The sequence below is a fragment of the Cariama cristata genome, unplaced genomic scaffold, assembly GCF_000690535.1.
Source record: "Cariama cristata isolate BGI_N322 unplaced genomic scaffold, ASM69053v1 scaffold6625, whole genome shotgun sequence".
NCBI classification, from domain to species: Eukaryota; Metazoa; Chordata; class Aves; order Cariamiformes; family Cariamidae; genus Cariama; species Cariama cristata.
In genome coordinates, this window is record NW_009615684.1 from 87,096 (window position 1) to 106,404 (window position 19,309).

The 19,309-nt window shown below is 48.7% G+C and overlaps 1 protein-coding gene across 1 annotated transcript in view; it reads right to left on the bottom strand.

The window, feature by feature from the left end:
* GALNT14 (polypeptide N-acetylgalactosaminyltransferase 14) overlaps window positions 1-17,302 on the bottom strand; it is a gene marked incomplete at its 5' end in the record, with an annotated part of 21,012 nt that extends 3,710 nt beyond the window's left edge. The window contains 7 exons of the mRNA XM_009699901.1: window positions 4,690-4,834; window positions 5,973-6,056; window positions 7,397-7,489; window positions 10,133-10,259; window positions 14,945-15,048; window positions 16,449-16,533; window positions 17,215-17,302. Coding sequence (XP_009698203.1) covers window positions 4,690-4,834; window positions 5,973-6,056; window positions 7,397-7,489; window positions 10,133-10,259; window positions 14,945-15,048; window positions 16,449-16,533; window positions 17,215-17,302 — 726 coding nt within the window. The remainder of the gene's footprint in view (window positions 1-4,689; window positions 4,835-5,972; window positions 6,057-7,396; window positions 7,490-10,132; window positions 10,260-14,944; window positions 15,049-16,448; window positions 16,534-17,214) is intronic.
* Between the last annotated feature and the right edge of the window lie 2,007 nt (window positions 17,303-19,309).

Genomic DNA, 19,309 nt, shown 5'->3' on the forward strand with positions numbered 1-19,309 from the left:
TGCTGAAAATGTTTTATCCAGTTCTAATCACGTCTTGTATCTTTTCAGCCCTAGATGAAAGCCAGAGAAACTGATGCAGAAAATGAAGGAATTCTGAGGGGAAAAAAAAAGTCACTTGAACACCACAGAATCCATTAAAAGCTTTGAGTTAAAATACAGGCAAATGGCCATGCAAATTTTTATCTTACCCCATCTCTTCCCTTATTTGTATCAGTTGGGATGAAAATTCCTGCTTTTTTCCCCCATGAGAAGCTACTTTTATCTTCTAAACCCTGGCACACTGAGCACTCACATGGCCAGCACAGAAGTAACAACAGCAGAGCTTCGCAGCCCGGAGGTTGTGGTGGATGGGACAGCCCAGGGTACTCCAAAGAAGAGAGACCTTCAAGGAGATAACATGGCTTCAGGGCTGCAGACTGGCCTGAAGAGATGCCAACAGAGTTTAGAGCTGACCCCGGCGCCAAGGAAAAACAGACGTACGAGGTGAAACTGAGATCAAGATTTCCTGCCTTTTCAAAGACAAAGGTGAAGTGGTGGTGGAGCAAGGAGGACGAGGGTGGACTGGGAGAGCAGAGCTACCAGCTGCACACCACAACCAGCAAACCCCATCCTCCAAAGCCTCGGATAACACTAACCCCCATCTGAGGCTTGTGACTATTTTTCAAGGCTTTAGCATCATTTGAGCAGGCACCTGTCACTGTTACTCAGTATCATTGTGAACTGAGGAAATTATTTTAAAACATGACCTTCGGCTTGGTGTAGCCTGGCTCGCAGGAGAAAGGAGCCCCTCAGCCTAGCAAGGAGCAGCCCCATGGGAACCCACCATTACACGAGAGAGCTGTACAAGCTCTGCTGCCGAGCAAGAGGTCAGCTGTACCCTAAAGCCGGGGTAGCAACTAGAGAAAAATATTTCTGAAGAAGCCAGGAACAACCTCAGCTCTCAATTATCTTTTTCAAATCACAGGGACAGATTATCCCGAGGCACGCAACTGCGTGGGTCACCTAAGGATACCAAAGTGCTTCACTCATCAAAAGGCCCTAGGATTCAACTAGCACTTACACACATCCCAGGAGAGGGAAAGCAAAGTACAAAAGGTGCCCGTGGCAGCCCGGGTACAGAGGTGACACTGCTGCCAGCTCAGCCCTTCTGCTCTGCCAGCTCAACCTGGGTCCTGCAGCTCCAGCCAGCCTACCACTGGGGCAGGACGTGCCCACGGAGGAGAAGAATGAAGATTTTTGAGGGGAGGAGGGTCAGAAGAGAACTTTTATGGGTGAGATGTCTCAGGAAGGACACTGAGAAGTTAGTTTGGATAGTTGCTAAATGTTCTCCAAAGAAAGTGCAGATCTACTCAGCCCCCAGAGGTCCTTGAGCCAACTGGGGTAAGCTTCAATGCCACATCAGGCAGATTATCACATTGCATTTCCTTCACAATAAGAGTTAAGGACATGCCACCCAAACGCAACAGCAATCACTCAGCTCCAAGGCCCAGGTATTTTGGGGCGCAGGCCCAGGAAACAAATGCTGCAACCTTCCCACTGTTTCCTCACTCGTCTAAGAGATGACTGAACTATACATCCATCTTGTAGCTACTGCTTACGTGTGTGTCAGTATCCAGGCCAAAGTGTCTTTTGCTTTTTTATCTGAAGTATGTCAGGTTTCCTGAAACTGCTAATGATTTAAATAAATTTCAGTCTCAGATGTCTATTCCAATGATCTATGGACTAATATCAACTGACACTCAGTTTGAAAAAAAAAACCCAACTACTCAGGTCTTCATCAGATCGACCAGGACAAAAATATGATCAATTATTTTCCCACAGATGCATTTATCTTGTGAAAAACTAAATCAATCAGTTCACTCCCTGGAAGTGTTCAAGGCCAGGCTGGATGGGGCTTTGAGCAACCTGGTCTGGTGGAAGGTGTCCCTGCCTGTGGCAGGGGGGTTGGAACTGGATGGGCTTTAAGGTTCCTTCCAACCAAACCATTCTATGATTTAGGAAATGAGATACAAGACGACATAGAGTACCGAGGCTCCGGTGGACAGGAGTGCAGGCAGAGCCCACTGTGCCCTGGGGATGGGCAGCACCGCACAAAGCTCTCTGCCAGTCACGAACTCAAGAGCGGGTCTCTCTGAGAGCCACCTTGGGGGACAGAACCTGCCCTGACTGCTACCAGTCTTTTTCCGAAAGGCAAGGGCCAAGTGGGTCCCAGGGATGAGAAGACAGAGCTCTCTGACACAAAGATGAGGGGTCTTCTTGTGCCTCAGTGCCCCTTTTATTAATTCAGGACTAACATCGGACAGCACCAGGGAGGGTTTGTGAGCTCTGCTAGGAGGGTACATCTGCTTTCACTGCAGACTACTCTTCACAATTTACCCAAACTATGGATGTGGCCCAGAGGGCTCACAACACCCTTCCCCTGCACTACAGGGGAAAAAACTAAATATAGAAATACAGAATACAGAAAAAACTAAAATAAAGAGCAATTGATTGCCATCTGACACCTCCTGTTCCTCTCTCCTCAGACCATGGTGATGCAGGACAGCTCAGATCTTCTCATACCCAGTCCCAGGACTTCATGCATGTAATGTTGGTAAAGGGCTTGGGGAGCCTAGTAGGGAGACAACTACAGAAGGGCAATCAAGCCACCCAATTAATGCTGCTAACACCGATAATAAAGGGTCTGGATGGCCAGGATATTTCCATAATACTTACTGAATGCCAGGAAAGCACAGCTTTGATTTAGCTAATCCTATTTTTCAAATAATGAAGCTTAAGGTAAACAAGATGTGACTTCAGTATGTTGAAAGTGAAGATTATTGCTCTATTCTGGTATACCAAATACGAAACTAAGTAGCATTCAGGACTGCTGCATAATCTCATTGTACACAGCCTGGTGACTATGACCCCCATGCCATCCACAAGTTCAGGTGGTCTTGTAACAATCGCGTAATTAAAATGCAAGTTTCTATTCACAATCAAAATTTAAATATCCTGCTTTCATCTGAAATATTCTCCGTGGGCACAAGTAACAGAGAACTATCCTAGAAAGACAGAGAAAGATAAAAGGAAAAGGTTTTTCTCTGTTCCTGCCTGTGTATTGAGTGTCATTATTCAACAATCTGTTTGTAGTGCATTTTTCTGTTCCCCTGCAGAGTCAGCCCTGGATGTGCACAAGAAATGGAGTTGCCATCCGATGGGAAAAGCTGACCTATTGCAAACTGCTGCAGAATCAGAATGGGAAGATGAAAAGTTTGTGGCATGAAAAATTCCAAAAATTTACCGCACAGAAATGTCAAAACAAAATGTGTTTGATGGGAATGAAACAATCCAACTTGCTGGCGTGACATTTCTCATTTTAAAATACCACATCAAATTGATATTTCAGAAAGACCAATGCCACTTCATTTTGAAATGCTAGCTTGCAGCAGCATTTTCCATTCTGATTTTCCCAGATTTTTTAAAAAACATCCAACTCATTGAAAGTTGTAATTGTCACTAAAACATTATTTTTTTTCTTTCAGCAGAGTTGGCCCTGCAAAACATGACAACCTGCTCTAATCAGCTCGCTTCTTTTGCTGTTTATGTAAAAATACATGTAGCAGTGGAAGGAAGAAAAATAATTCTAAAATCTGGAAACCAGTTAGACCATAAGAACTGTAACTATGCAGTACTTGCAGTTATATTCACTATATTTTATGAACGGAATAACATTCAAGTAGTCATTGTTGATTTTACCACACTGTGAAGCAGATATTATTTTCCTGACTAAAGACAGGCATGTAACTGCATGCGGAAGAAATGCACATAATGACGTTTCATTTGCACATACAAATTAGGGACATTTTCAGCAGCATCTCCAGGCTGGGCCTTTTATATGCGTAGCTACCTGGTTTGAATGTATAACCATGAGGGTTAAGGATGTACAGTCACATGGAAGCAAGTACACCATTGCCTATTAAATTATTTCACGGCACCCCTGAAGAAGCGAGTGATGGTTATCCTCCCTGTTTTATAGATGGGAACAGTGAGAGAACTTACTGACATGCCCAAAATCACAAAGGGAGCCTGAAGCAAAGGCAGGTTTTGAAGCCGTGTCTTCAGGGTTTTGCTCCAGCAACTCTGCTGCAAGGCACATGTGCCTGCTCTTGTCTCTAACATTTCCTAGAGTACGCTTTTGAGAATACCGATTCATACAGCTTTTTCTCATCTCAGTGAGACTGAAAAAAACCCAAGATCATCCTCATTAAATTCTCACTAGTTTAATGGGCAATCTAATATTGAAAGAATGCAGGCTATGAAATGATAAATACCATTGCAATTTAGTGCATTTTGAAAGAAATAAGGCTGAAAGATGAAAGGAAATTATAGTTGTCTTTGTCTTTCTCTGATCTCTGCAGATGAATGGCGCGTGGCGTTCCTGAGCAGCAGTAAATGCTCAGCAGAGGCTAGCACAGAGATAAGCGGTCCACCCTGTACTGTGGCTCCTGCACCAGTCCCTGCCGCTGCCCAAGGCCTCCACCGAGGTAAGGAGGACTTACCAGGGTTTAACAACATGCCACCTGAGGAAATGGGCTGGCAGAATGGGTAATCCTCCAACAGAGCTTTAGAAAGCTTAGGAAATCATCTTGAAGCTGCCCCAGAGCCTTCTCTCCAGCCAGCATCATGGGGATATGCAGCACACCTTACCTGTGCCGTCGCTGCTGTGCCTTTGCTGCTGATACAAGGATTTAAGCTCAGGACAGGGAACTCTTGGGCTTCAGACTTCTGCGACTCCAGGCAGCTCTGCCTTTGCCTGATCATCCCAGTTTGATAGAGCGATTCCTCAGGAATCCTGTGGGAATAGCATGGAAACAACATCCCTGCTCCCCCAGGCACACGGAGTACTCAAAGGGAGGCTCAGTGGGGTAAGGAGGGTGCAGTCACACCATTTCACCTTCAGAAAATGAGAGCGGCACGATCGATTACAATACTGAACCGCTGAGAGCAATACATGGACAGGGACGCTGCAGAAGCAGCACTCAGAGATGGATGGCTGGCCTTTATAAGAGGAAAAAATAAATAACACTGCACAAGGCAGAGGAGCAAGGAATAGACTGTGAGCAGGCTGAAGGTCAGCCTTCAGCTTACAGGAGTGGGGAACTTTATAACAAACTGCCACAGAGCACTGGCGTTCCCTGTGAATGCTGCTGTGTAATGCCACATATGGCAAAAAAGTAAGAAAACAGCTATAAATCATTTTCACGCTGTGATTCTGCACTCAGCCATTGCACCAGCAGGTCCCTGGAGGTATCTCCAAAACTTTTGCACCCTTTCTGAGGATGGCTCCTGATACTGACAGGGAGGATGGATACAATGGTTTCTCCAGTAATTTTGGCGACTCAAAGGGATCTCTGCACAAGCTACTGTGGAAGTGCATATCAGGCAAAGCATTAGGCTAGGAGTAAAGCAGAGCCACCAGAATATAGGTCATAAACTCCTAGAGTGGATGGAGTCTTGAGTATCACAGAACAGTGTGAAAGGACTGGAAATTAGGTGCTTATATGTAAGCAAGAGTCATTAAGTACTGAAACAACCCACCAGAGGCTATGGTGGATTTTCCACCTTGGGATACTTTTGTAAGGAAAACTGGCAAGTCCCCTACACCACCTGTCCTGCAGCATGGGCAGGAGGATACCTGAGGAAGCCCCAAAAAGTGCTTTGCCCCTCACCAGCCCTGCCGCAAAGAGCCACGGGGTCTATAAGACTGCTTAGAGAAAGCAGGATCACAAATGAACCATATCACACTGTGAGCAAGCTGTATTTAAGGCCAGCACAAAATTCACTATGCCCTTCTGTAAAGCTGAAGGGACGGGGTGCCTGGGGCAGCGGGAGGTGTGGGGACTGGAGGTGCAGAGGAAAGCTCTGTGGGGCAGGAGGGATGGGGCATCCCACTGGCCTGCTAGAGCTAGGTGAAGATGGCACATCCATACCGAAGTTCGGGATAAACGTTTTCCAGATACCACTTGAAGCTGTGGCATTTCAACCTCTTCCGCAGCTCCACTCTGCTCTGGATGCTGTGGGAAGAAAATATCATAGAGATACAATGGAAATCATGAAGGTGAGACCCAACGCACCAAAAAGGGAGGCTGAGAGATACCCAACAGATAGGCACAGACAGCAAACACAAGAGCATCAGCAGCTTCATTTTCTGCTCTCTTCTGCATGGCTTGGGTGATCATTTTGATCTCTGTCTCTTTGGAGGTCTCACTTGGTAAAATGGCATGATGACATACTGCCTTTTTAACAAGGAGCCTGGAGTCTGGTAGATGAAAAGGTTCATGGAAAAGTACAGTCATTTAAAAATTATTATTAAAAAAAATGTATGCTCTCTACTATATGCAATAAGCATTAATTTAATATATTAATGTACTAGGAAATTAATATATGCTATTATAAGTTACTCTTAGTTTACAGGACTACAGAAGGCCTTCATTTCCAAGACCACCTAAATACGTCTTTAAGTTGGCAGAAGTTAATCACATGGTGAAATACTTCTTTCTTTCATTAACCAAGGCAAAATTTCTGCTAAGGGATCATGCTGTATAGTGACATTTTCCAAACTCCAGCTCCTCCCTGGGCCAGCCTCTACCCGTGGAGCTGTTATGAGCTGGCATTTACGGAGCAGTAGGAAGCCTCCAGTACCTTCCCTTCGCACAGGCTCTCTTCTCTACACCCTCATATATTTAGCAGGACAGAGCTGTTACTTGATTTGGTGCTGACGGATGGGAAGAGGATATGAATTCAGTGGAAACAGGTTAGTCACCAGGACTTCAATTTATTTATCCTGGAGACTGAAGAGTAGCCACAGGAATTTGGGTTTGGATTTGGAACTCCCTGTGGTCCAAAGGAAACTGTCTAAGGAAAGGAAGAACATATGAAAATGAGAAATTAGCAGAAATACTTACAGTCCTCCTGACAGGGAGGCGGTTCTGACTGTTCGCAGAATGAATGGCCAACTCCCTGCATACAAAGCACTTGCTCCTCTCCAATAAAGCCTTAGCGAGCCCCAAATTTGATGACTTTCCTGCCCCTCAGCTGCCAGTGAGACCTCTGGACTCTCCCCGCCAAACTCCGCTCTGGGACCAGAAGTACTTGTACCTAACGCCAAGGGCAGGACACAGGCAGAGGGGATTTTCCACCACCTCAATTCGGTTCACTCACTGGGATAAACTAGCACAGCATACAAATTAGCTGTTTATATGTTTCATCGCTGTGCTTACAGCATCTGCCTACCATTAGCATTTAATTGAGCGTTACTACAAAAACGACGCGGGTGGGTTTCCGCAGCAGGGCGATGTCACGGTGAACGCCCACTGCAGCAGGCAGGGCACAGGCAGCAGAGAAGGACACTTACTTTCCATAAGGCCTCCCTTGGGCTGCGGGACGAGCCGCGTAGTAGTACTGCTTGAATTCATCCATCCACACCTCCGCGGTGCGCTTGGTGTTTCTGAAGGAGGCAATGAAAGACAGGTGAAATCAGGGAAGCCTCCAAGGTGGCATTTTCTCAAATGCATCAACTGATCCATCCCACTCTCCTCCCGTCTTCAACTTGGTCTTTGGCTTCACCCAAACCACCTTTGAGCCAGCCCTCCCCTCACTACTACAGAAGGCACCCCTCCTCCCCTCCAGGGACCAAACACAACAGGCCAAAGTTTGTGTGAAGAATTCACTGTTTCAAACTCAGCTGGATGCTTTGCATCCACCAGACTCAGAACTGAAGCTTCTCCTAAGCATCATCTCCCAGGCAGGCATGCCTGGGGTTTTATTCAGTGGCTGGGATGGAGCTCTGAAAAGTGGTGCAAAATTTGCCAAAGATTGAAGGCAAATATTTCCTTTGCATCAAACCTGTATGGACTCTCCTGCTTTGCACTCCTGGATTTCACTGAGGCAAATCTCAGCATTCAAAACTTAAGAGAAACCGCCCTGGCCACAGTGCTGTAGCATAAATGTCAGTCTTTCACATCAGCCAGGTGTCTGCAGAAGGTTTATGAACCTCAGGAAATCTTCTGTTGACTTCAGATGGCTCCAACTCTCCTTGCAAATGGCTTTGTTGCTCCATGCCTATCTGCCTGTCCCTGCCCGGGCCAGGGGAGTCCTCCAAGCCCCTGCTCCGAGGCAGCCCAGTGCCTCCAACCTATTACTTCCACGCCACTAAGCTGCAGGTGCCATGGGGCAGGGTCTGGACCCAGCCAAGTCCCATGTGGCCAGAAAAGGGGACAGTCTGCACATGAAACCAGCACAATACTAGAGCCTGAGCTGTCTTTCGCACTGAAGTAGAGGCTGTGTGTGGGGGGAAAAAAAAAAAATCAATATCTGGCAGAAAGGGGAAGATATTTTTTGCTAACATCTCTGTTTAAATAGAGGTACCACATAGCATCAGGTTGCCAGAAGCTGCTTCTCCTCTCAGTCTATATACTATAACATTAAGTTTAAGGCTGACAGATAGCATAAGGTTAATAAAATCCCAGCTCCTAATGCCTACAGATATGTTTCTCCAGATTGCTTTTCGGTCCCTTGCTGATTCATGGTGCTTCTTCCACCCTCTGAGGCCACTGCAATAGTCTAAGTGCTCTTGCTTAAGAGATGCCTAAGTCACAGTGTCTACATCCATACCTAACTTTGCCCAAAGTGCAGGGTTTTTTTTGTCTGGCTTCCTGATCTCACTCGGGTTTATAAGAAACATGGGGATAAATGCCGAGGCTCACACCCAGGTGTTGATTCAGATGTCCCCAAAGTCCCTGGACACCTGCACCTGAGGCGCAGCCAGAAGAGCTGTACCCATTCAAGCTCCCCTTGCTCCTCCTGCAGGTGATGCAACGCAGCCTCCACCTTCTCACTCAGGTTTTCAGTGACTCTGACAGTGGAGATTTTGCCACATCCCAGCCTCTTCTGTAGGAGTCCTGTTTCACTACTAAAAGCAAGAGCCCTCCTCATGACTCTCAAATTTGTGCCTTCCTCCTTGATGCCAGCAACGCCCTACGCCCCTCACCGCCGTCTTTTTGAAGCAAGGTGACAAAGTCCCCTTCCTGCCCCACACACGTGGAAACCACATATTAGGTATAACCGAGAGGTGTAATTTGCACTACCCCAGTTCGTTGTCTCACGCAAAGCCTGGGGAAGCAGCAGAGCCCCCGGGTCAGTGGTAACTCCGTTGCAGGCAGCTGGGTCTTCACAAATACCGTTGACTCTTTATAATACTGGGAAACCCACACTAAAAGGAATGCCTGGTGTGTAAACACACACAAATGCAGTTTAGCTGAGAAACAACCCTGCATTAGGTATAAGTGCTCCTAGTGGTTTTCTCTGTCATTTACTTAATGGACAACCTTCGGCCTCATGTTCTAAAAATGGAGGAAATCCTTCCTGACTTCACTAGCTGCTCCCATTATCTTTCCCATGCTGATTCCCACTTCTGGACTGCCTCCTTCCTTGCCCGCTGTTTCTAGGATCACAGCCCACTTCAACTGGCCGTTTCAAAACCTGATTCAGTCTATGTTCCAGTGTGTGAGGACAGGTCCCCTTCAGTTGGGTTGCCCTGGCAGCTCCTTCGGTGTCCCCGCCAGCAAGGTGCAGCCCATTGCTGCCCCTGCAGAGGAACAGCACCAGCCCGGAGGTGCAGGCACCCCCTCCAGCACGGTGCTTGGCTCCCTTCTCAGAGAGACATTGGGAACCAAATTTTCTGGTTCAGCTGAGCCACGCTCAGCCCTCAGCTAAGGCCACTGGGTACTGACAGACGCTGCTGGCAGCCTGATTTCAGGTCATTATAAATGCGTTCTGGTGACCTGAGGGTCTAAACCATTTGCTGTTACTGCAGCTAGTGCTCAGGGATATGCTGGGGCTGTCCCTTCATTTCTGTGCTCATGAAAGGTACCATATAAGTGTTCTATTTCTGTCACATTTGTGACACTGTAGAAATCCTAAGGGAGAGTCATACTGAATTGCATTTTCTTCAGCTCAGGAGATTCCTGCCCAGAGATATTTCAAAGTTTTCCAAACAAACTTTCCTCCCTGTCTTCTTTGCTCCCCACCTCCCCACAAGGCAGCACCTTGTTCTCTTTCACAAAAAACAAAGCAAGCACAGAACACTTACTTAATGTATGTATTGGCATTTCCCTCTGGAAAGACATAGGGATGTTTCTTCCGGAAGACGTGTCCAACGCGGCTGCAGGGGATGATTTCCAGGCTCCCTCCACACATCCACACACGGAAAGAGATTTCTACAAGAGAAGCAGCTTCAGCATTTTGTCTTTCTGTCCTAGAGCAGGCTGGATCCTGATGTTACATCTCACTTCATCCTCTGCCACATTAAACTGGGGTAAATCAATTACCGCAGGGGCTTTCCTAGGCACAACTGCCTTAAAAGCACATTTCAAAGCTTCTTGTGATCTGTTTGAAGTCAGTGCACTTGAATCCTGCCTATAGCACAGCAGGTGCTATCACAATAGCAAGAGGGAAACGGTAAGTAGGTCCCTTTTCATGCAGCCCCTCTTACATTGCAGAATCATCTTGCCAGTTTTGTGCTCCCCTAATTACTTCTGAGCTGCCTATTTCAGAGTCGCTTCCCTCCAAAGGGCTGTCAAGTTCACCAGGAGAGGCCATGAATTCTGTTTATTAGTGACTACAACAGTCATTATCTTTACGAATCCACAGCTCATTCTGCAAAGTGAACACAGCGCTGTGTATCCATCACCTGTCCCAAAACGGACAGGAGCTTACCCTGCCCAGCATGTACTCCGTGCCACGAGTGCCCACACTGCAGTCCAACAAGGCACACACACCTTCACACAAGCCAAGGTGGGAGAGATTATCCTAAAAATCTGGATAAGCTGTCAGTATAGGAAATGTCTCCCAGTTGCCCCAACCTGCTCTCTGGCTGGTCCATGGGCCCCGTCCCAAGGAAAACGAGCCTGTGGCACAATTGACACCAGAAGTTATGGGGCTCTTGGCAGGGAGCTGGATGAAATCCTAGCTGGCGAGGTGGGACGGGTGAGCAGAATGGCTGATCTAATGGGTCCATCTGGTCCTAACACTTGTGCAGCTATGAATCTGTAGCTAAATTGTCAGATATTCATGCTTAGACAGAAGCAGCACGGAAAAGAAATGAAATTCAAAAGAAAATGCTTCTGCAGTTCTTTGCATCCTGTTCTATCATCTGTTGACAGTATAGAGCTATACGTAGCATGTGTCTACTCCAAAACTACAAATTCCTTTTCACTCCCCCCCGCCCCCCCATTTAACTACAGAAGTCAGACAGAAGGAAACCCATCGCCTTTGCCAGCTTGTGCTCCTGGCAGTCCCCTCACGGACGCCAGCACAAGGATGACTTGTCCGCAGGTCGGATGCTGGCAAGACAAGCAGCTCTGGCGGGAAGACCATTTGGGCAGTGCGGACAGGACTCCTCCTCCTCCAACGGCAGGCACTGCCAGCCCACAAAGCTGCCATCCCTCCAAAACCAACTCACAGCTTCAGGGAGCAAAGGAGAATTGGAGCTCGGACCCCCAAAGCCTCCTCAGCACACATGGCTCAGCCACGAGGAGCACGTTGCTGCAGAGGTGGGAGCCAGATTCATGTCGCTCCCGTTCCCGCTCCCAGTACGCCTGCCTGCTCCTGAGCTGGTGGAAACGGGAGGCTGGCACAGCCGCAAAGCCCTCTTGCCTTGATGCTCGGGTCCAAAATTCAAGGTTTGAGCCCATCCCTAACAGCTGGCCCTGGCAACAGGGGCCAGCAAAGGCTGGGGTGGGAAAGCACAGCAGGGAAGAGTATTTCTTTCCAGAAATTCCCTCCCTCCCCTTCTCTGCTGTGTTTACAGGCAAGAGCTGCAACAGCAGCTGGAGGCTCACCACTCTCCCCAGTGCCGGCTATTAACAGGCCAATAAAACGTGCCCTTGTGCCATGTCCTGGTGCTATATTGGGAGCAACCTTAATCACAGCTGCAGGGAAATGAGATTACGGCAGGATGCGGCCGCTCTAAGCTGCTGCGCTCGGTTCCCCTCATACGTGGCTGTTGCTCTCATTTGCCTGGGTGTCACAGCACCGGCATAAAATCAGAGGGTCGCCCGATAAAAGGGGACAATCAGCCGAGCAGCTGTGAACCACAGCGTGGCTGCTGCATCGTGCCTTCCCCTCCTCCGGTCCTTCTGCTCAGCCTGGGAGAAGAGCAGCTCCCTGAAGCGCTACAAGGGAAAGACTTGCACCATTCAGTCCTCACCTGCTCTTAATTTAAAGCCTAATGAGGAAGTCGTCTAAGGTGATCTCTGTGCACTGCGAACTGGAATGAGAACACAGTGCTGGAGAGGCAGGAGATGGTGAGGAGCCTGAGCTCTCTGCTCCAGGCATGTTGCACCCTGCGGACCCTACTCCAGTCCCAGCAGAAGCAATTAAAGCACAGGTTTTGGCAGGTAGGGATAACCCATGGAGCCATCCATAGCAGCTAACAAACAAGGTCTCCAGACAGGCAGCCAAGAGCTAAATGCCTCGAGAGGAGGTAAACTGAGGCACTGGCAAAGGCATGGCACGGGGCCAGCTCAGAGGAGCCAAGGGAGCAGAAGCCAACAGCGTGCTTCATCTGACCCCACAGTGTGCTCCACCTGACCCTCGAGAGGTGTCTGCAGGGTGGGTGGCCCCTCCGAGCGACCCCCAGGAGAGATGCAAGCGGTACGTGTTGGTGTGCACTGGGCTTGGCCTTAGCTTGGCAAAATACCTTTAGCGCTTCTTCCTGGCCTGCAAGTCCTTCTGCCATTACTCATCAACTCACCTATAGGGGATTAAGTAAATTTAAGAAGCAAAACACCTACAATGTCTCCTTCTAACCCAAACACACTTGCTTTCGTTTTGCCTGAAGTCTCCAGCCCGCTCCAGCTGCCCAGTCAATAACACTAAAGGCAGCAGCGATGCTCCCCAGGACCAGAGTCCTGCATCCCCTCCGGACTAAGCTACCAGAAAAAGCACGGTTCACTGCAAGTGCCCAAAATGTGGATGCCCCATCATTGGAAGTGTTCAAGGCCAGGTTGGATGGGGCTTTCAGCAACCCGATCTAGTGAAAGATGTCCCTGCCCATGGCCGGGAGGTTGGCCTAGGTGATCTTTAAAGGTCCCTGCCAACCCAAACCATTCAATGAGTTATAAAGCAAGCAGTCGCTCGGTCAGCTCCTGCTCTCTGTCACCTACCCAGAAGTGACCGGGGCCAGCAGGGTCACAGCTGCCCTTGCCTGTGTGCCAAGGAGAGGTGGGACACACTGCCCTTCACAGCTGTGCCTGCAGGAGAGCCAGCTGTGAGCTGGGCACACTTCTGCTCTCAGGGCGATGGGCAAGATGGGATCTGCCTTCCTGCTATGCAGCCCAGGAATTTTTGTTGCAGTGCTAACCTGCCGGGCTTCCCTTTGTCATGTCGATGCCCTGATTACACCCTGCAGCACAACCAGCACATGTTGGGTCAGGACCAGCTCTCCTGGGGCATAGCACTGGTAAGGGAAACATCGTGCTCCGTAGGATGGGCCATAACCACATGTAAGGAGCGCAACGCCTGCCAGCGCAGGGCATCAGAAAAGCTGCAGGACGGAGCTTCCCTGGAGGGCAGGCTGCCCCATCACTGTTCGTCTCCCAGAAGCAGCTTGGGCTGGCTGCTGTCAGAGACGAATGATGAGCAGAGACGGACAGCGGGTCAGGCACGGCACGGCAGTCCCTCTCCTCCTGTCTAGTTCCCTTCTTGAATGCTTTGTTTGGGCCATTGATCCAGCTGGGGAGGCGGGAGGGCTGCCGCTCCCCTCCTCGGTTTCCTCAGAGCCATCCTGCTCAGAAGAGCAGATGCTTTGGGTCAGTCCGATGGCAAGACACCCACCCACAGAGAGAAAGCGTGAAGGCGCAAGATCCTACTGCATAACAAGATATAAATAAATTCAATATGCTAGAGGAAAAAGGCATGTGAAGGAAACAACAGTGCCAGGCAGCGGATGGGTTACTGCAAGGCGGCAGCATCTGTTCCCTTGGATGACTGACAGCATCGCTGTATGTGTTAGGACACAAGATCCTTCCTTCCTTGCTAGCCGTACTCCCCAGAGGGGTGAGCTATTAAAGCCAGGTTCTGAACTGTCTCCTTGACATCAAGTGCCTCCCCTTTCGTTCACAGATACAGTCTATCGCTCTGACCTGCAGCATCGCTAAGGCTTCAAAGAGAGAACAGCCCAGCCTGACCCAGCTCCACTCGACACGGGCGACAAGGGACAGGCTGTTGCCTCTTTCATGTGCCCTCTCAAGTTTGCATGCAGGAGATTTCTTAATGCCCATCTTGCCCCGTGATAACGGGCAGAGGTGATAGAATTTAGGTCATCTCAATCTTTTTTTTTTTTTTTCATGCAGGAAAAAATGATAGTGTCAAGGAGAGCCTGGCAGCTCTCAGCCATCTAGCGATACGGGAATGGATAAGCAGCCGTTTTACTTTGCCACCTGCTTGCAGCATGCCGATGGAGCTGCTGTTTCAGGCACTCTGCAAATTCAGGAAGGCATTGATGCCTTAGTTCATAGCTGCAAAATGCTGTCATCAGACAATGGAATAAGACGTGCCTTTGCTTTATTAATGAGAAAGTAAGACCAAGAAGGAACAGGAGGGTGTGTGTGGTGTTCTCTCATCTGTTGGTAACACCAAAGCTGAAAACTTTGCAGTTTAGAGTATTTACCTACAGAAGATCACAGCAGCGTGGAAGGCAGGGTGCCCTGAGTACCAACAACTGCTCACTTCCCATCATTCATGGTTGTTGGATCCCTTACTCACCATAACCTATGAATCTAAGTCAGGGAAACCACGCAGAGCCTTCAAAGCAAAGTCCAAAATGACCTTGTATCCACCTGGTATGACTCAGGAAGAGAAGCCAACACATCAAGGCATAGGAGGAAGAAGAGTGACTCACCGAAGTTCTCCCCACCCCAGATGTCCATGGCACTGTCATACTTCCCCAGGTGGTTGAACCAAGCTTTGTCGATCACGAACAGCCCCCCGGCAATGATGGGAGTCCTGCAGAAGGGATAAGGGAAGAGAGGACACACGCTCAAACACTGCTGCAGCACCTGGATGCACAGAAGCAGCCCTTCCCTTTGCCTCCTCTTCCATCATCAAGATGTTACCTATGTATCTCCTTCTCATCAAACAAGGACAACACACCTCAAAAAGCATCTGAGCCTTTCTTTTAGCCGCCTTGGTATTTTGCTGTCAATCATAAATTGCCTGGCACTTAATGACTGGCTAATGTACCCATCAGCACAACTCCTACAAGCCCAAAGTTCACAGCCCTGATTGTAGGCTTCAGCATCAAAAACGCACTTAGCACTCGGGGGGTTATTCACTCAGACGGGCTTTTTGCCTGGAGCCAGCCTATTAAGAGCACCATTCCACTGGGGAGGGGAAGGTAGAGCCCATTCAGAAGGGCTTTTTAAAAGGCATCACTAGCTGTGTGATCTTTATTTCAAAACAGGGTTATTTTTCATTCTTTGGATTAGCTAAGAAAACTGCACAGAGCAGGTCCATGGAGGAGAGGAGGGTAGACTCAGAAGATAGCTGGAGGAGACTCGCCATTTGCTGGCACAAGTCCTGTGTCCCCGTTCAATGGCAGGCTGTGTGGATGCCTTAGCCTAGGCTTGGGAGAAGCTGGGGTGACTGCTGCACCCAGGCTAGTCTCCACAGTGCCCTGCATGGCAGGACGACCGGGAACGCAAGGTGAGCCTTTGGCAAGCCAGGGAGAGCTCCTGTTAACAACAGCATCCTCAGGAGAAGCAGTGCTTTGCTCCCCTACGAGCTTTCTCAGGCCCTGAGAGCTTCCCCCAACACTTGGTCTCCTCCACACCACACACCCCAGCACTTCACATCTGGGGACGCAGACACCAGCACCAGGCTTGCTGCCAGGAGAGATTTTCAGCAGAACAGAGGACTCCCTCCATCCCATGGCATGGGGACAGATGGCATCTCTCCTGTTCTGTTTTGCTCTCTTTCCTGCACATCCTGAATTTCTGAGGAGACTTCAGCAAGGTCCAGAAGAGCAGTGCTGGTCTGGAAAGGGTGGACTAGACACTACAGCTGAGGACTTGTTTTTAAGTGATAGTGAGCTGAGAGAAGCAGGAGTCTAGAGCACTGGGCTTTTTCCCTAACCATATTCAGCCTCCTTAGCACTGCCAAAACACAAATAACCATAAATATACCCCCTCTACCTTTGTAGCACCCTCGGGCTTCAGTGTTGGGAGGTGAAGGGGTACTGCAAAACCCAAGCTAGCCAGGAGCTCGCTATAGGTATTAGAAGTTCAGAGCTGTCCTGGAAAGAATATCACATTGCTGTGGGGCACAGATGTGACACAGATGAGGTCAGATAAGATGCCTGTCCTGCCCCACGTTCCTCAGGTGCCTCCTTCCCCCTCTCGACTTACTTAATGGGTTCGGTGGGATCAAGTCGTTTGGCTTTCTGCTCTGGGGAAAGCTGCTCCCATTTGAAATGCAGACTCCAGTCAAAACCTAAAACCAAAGTAGAGAAGTACCATGGGGAAATTAGAAATGGGTATGGATTAGGAGGCAATGCAGGCTGCAGAAGCTGTGTTTGATGGAGTATGTTCCCCGCTTTCAAATAACTTAAGCCATGGAGATGCAGCTCTTGGGAGAAGAGTCCAATGACTAACGTCTTTTACTACCGCATATGAACAAGAAACAACATATTCCATTACAATTGCAAAGTCAAGCACTCCAAAGGCAGGAAAAGTCAGAATTAAAGCTGCGGCTGAAACCTCACTTTGTCCCCTTGTGCACACAGCTACACGCTCTGATGGATATTGCGTGCTACAAATAGCACAGACATACTAATAAGTGCTACAGTCGCATCCTCCATTTGTTGTCTAGACATCCCCCATCTCCTCCTGTCGGCAGCCCTGCTTTCAGCGCTGCCGAGGGTGGCTTGGACATGACCCTTCTCTCCTGCTTGACTGCCTTATCCACTGTAGCAAACACCATTCCTCATGCCACGCTTACCTGTCTCTAAAATAGCCTGAAAAGAGCCGGCGGTGAGCACTGAAGAGTGCTAATGCGCTTTTTGCAAGATAGCAGGAGCCAGCGGCATGCTGCAGAGCCACCAGCTCCTTGGGCCACTGCATGTTGACACCATGGGATGGACGCCCATGGGGCATGCACGAGGCTTGGGCTTACCTCCTCTGAGGTCTGAGGAAGCCGCCACGTAGGCAAAAGTGTCCAAGTTGATGATGTCAATAACGGGGCTCACCACCCGGGTAGGATCCTGGAAAGCAGAAGCAAAACAACCCATGACTTCAAGATCGCACCACTCAAACTGGTCAAGGGATGTTCTGAACTCCTGGAGACTCCAGGTGGCTGGAAACCAAATCGATTCTGTGATTCCATGAAACCTTGGGGTCATTCAGGTTTGTCAGCGACAAGTGCCCATCACTGCCTCCTCCTCCTCAGCCATCACATCAGTTCAACCAAGGAACTAATGGTAGCAGGACCAAGTGGCAGAGGTATTGCCGGGAGCCAGGGCCTCGCCAGTGAGAGAGGCTGGGAAGGCAGGCACTGTCTCTCCCAGGAACGAGGACTGCGTGCTGCTGGACTGCTCAGCTCGCATCTCTCAGTGGCATTGGTTTCGCCCACAGCCTTTCCTCCGCAGGCTGTGTACGTACTCGGCACCCAACTCGGCCGGATGCAAAGCTCCGTCTGCCTTTTGCAAATTCACCAACGTATTCCCCTTTCGCGTCCTTTAAATACTTTTTACTGGATTTCAGAAATCAGGCGACCAACAGGCAGTTGAAATGACAGAGGAAAAACACAGGCAGTCAAGCAGCTTAAATACAGGTATTTCTTAAATGTACAAACTATGGGGATACAGTTAGAGTTTCACCAAAGCTGTGAAAGGGTTAAAAAAAAAGACCTGAATTATTTTAAAGAGTTGGTGGCGATTTAATTAACATCTTGTTATGGGCAAAAAGATTATACAAACAGTTATGAACAAAAATCTCTGATAGCTTTGACTGGTCTCTTATCTTCCTTTTTCTTTTTAAAAATCCCAAACTCCAATTATAGCTCAAACTTCAAGCTTTTGCCCTCACCAGATCAAATTGTTTTTCACAGCCACGCAAAGGAAAGCATCTGAGCGCACACAGGCTTGCTCTCTCACTCAGAAAGATTTTGTTTTAGAAATGAGTCCTAACAAAGAAATATTCAAATGCAGCTGTAGGAAGAAGCAACCAAAGGCCATGAGCTGGGAGCTAGAATACAGCTCAGGTTTTCCAAATGAGCATGACAAATACTTGGTATTTCCATAACAACATCAAGTCAGGAGTCTTAACTTGACTTTCTACTAGTCAAACATTCCACTGAAAGAGCAAGATCTGCTGTACCTACGTACCGCATGGGGCAACTCAAGTCCCGTCCAAGGACGACGAGCCTTTCCAATCCCCGTAGCTGCTGTATGCGTAGTGCCCCCCACGCTGCACAGCTCAGCATACCCAAGCATCCTTTAGTTGCCCGAGGGGAGGGGAAAGGGTTTAAGCAAAGCATCTGCTTTGTGTGCTGAACACTGCAGGGAAAGGATGGTGCCTAGTCATTTGAAACTTGCCCCTCAAGCATCTTACTGGGGAAGCACTTCTAACTAGCTGACACCCATCCCCAATTTCTATCCACTCCTACTCATTGCATGGCACAACTTCTTGCAAGATAATTCGCTTTATATCTTGGCTGAGTGCATTACTGCAAAACGCTAGCCTTCAGCAGTGGCCTGCCTGACCTTCCCTGCCATGTCCTGGGAACATTTATATTTACTCAGCTTTCAGGAAGGTCGCTCTGACCCTCAAAAGAGAAGTACAGCATGCTCAAGAGCACAGCGCTGTTGCTATGATTTTTTTTGGGTTGAGCACTAGATCTTATTATAGGCGGCTTCACCTTTCTGTTTTTTTGACACCCTCCCATGCCAGGGCATGTTAATATTAACAACACCCAAATCTTTAATCCTCTTTCACATGAAATTCTCAAAAACCTGAGAATGCACTTCTCCAATACACTTCTCAAACAAGTCAAATTATGGAACTAAATCAACGGGAAAAAACTCTGGAAATGGAAAAGGTGCTTGCCTCCAGCTTGTCTCCCAGCCTCTACATCATGATCTTGTAATGGTCAACAAAAAGGGCCACAGTTGCTCCTCTGGCCCCACCGCAGTGTTAGGCAAGGCAAGAGGGCCAGGCTGCCCCTCGCCTGCCTCCCCCTGCCCCAGGAGAGCACCATACTGGGGGGGAGT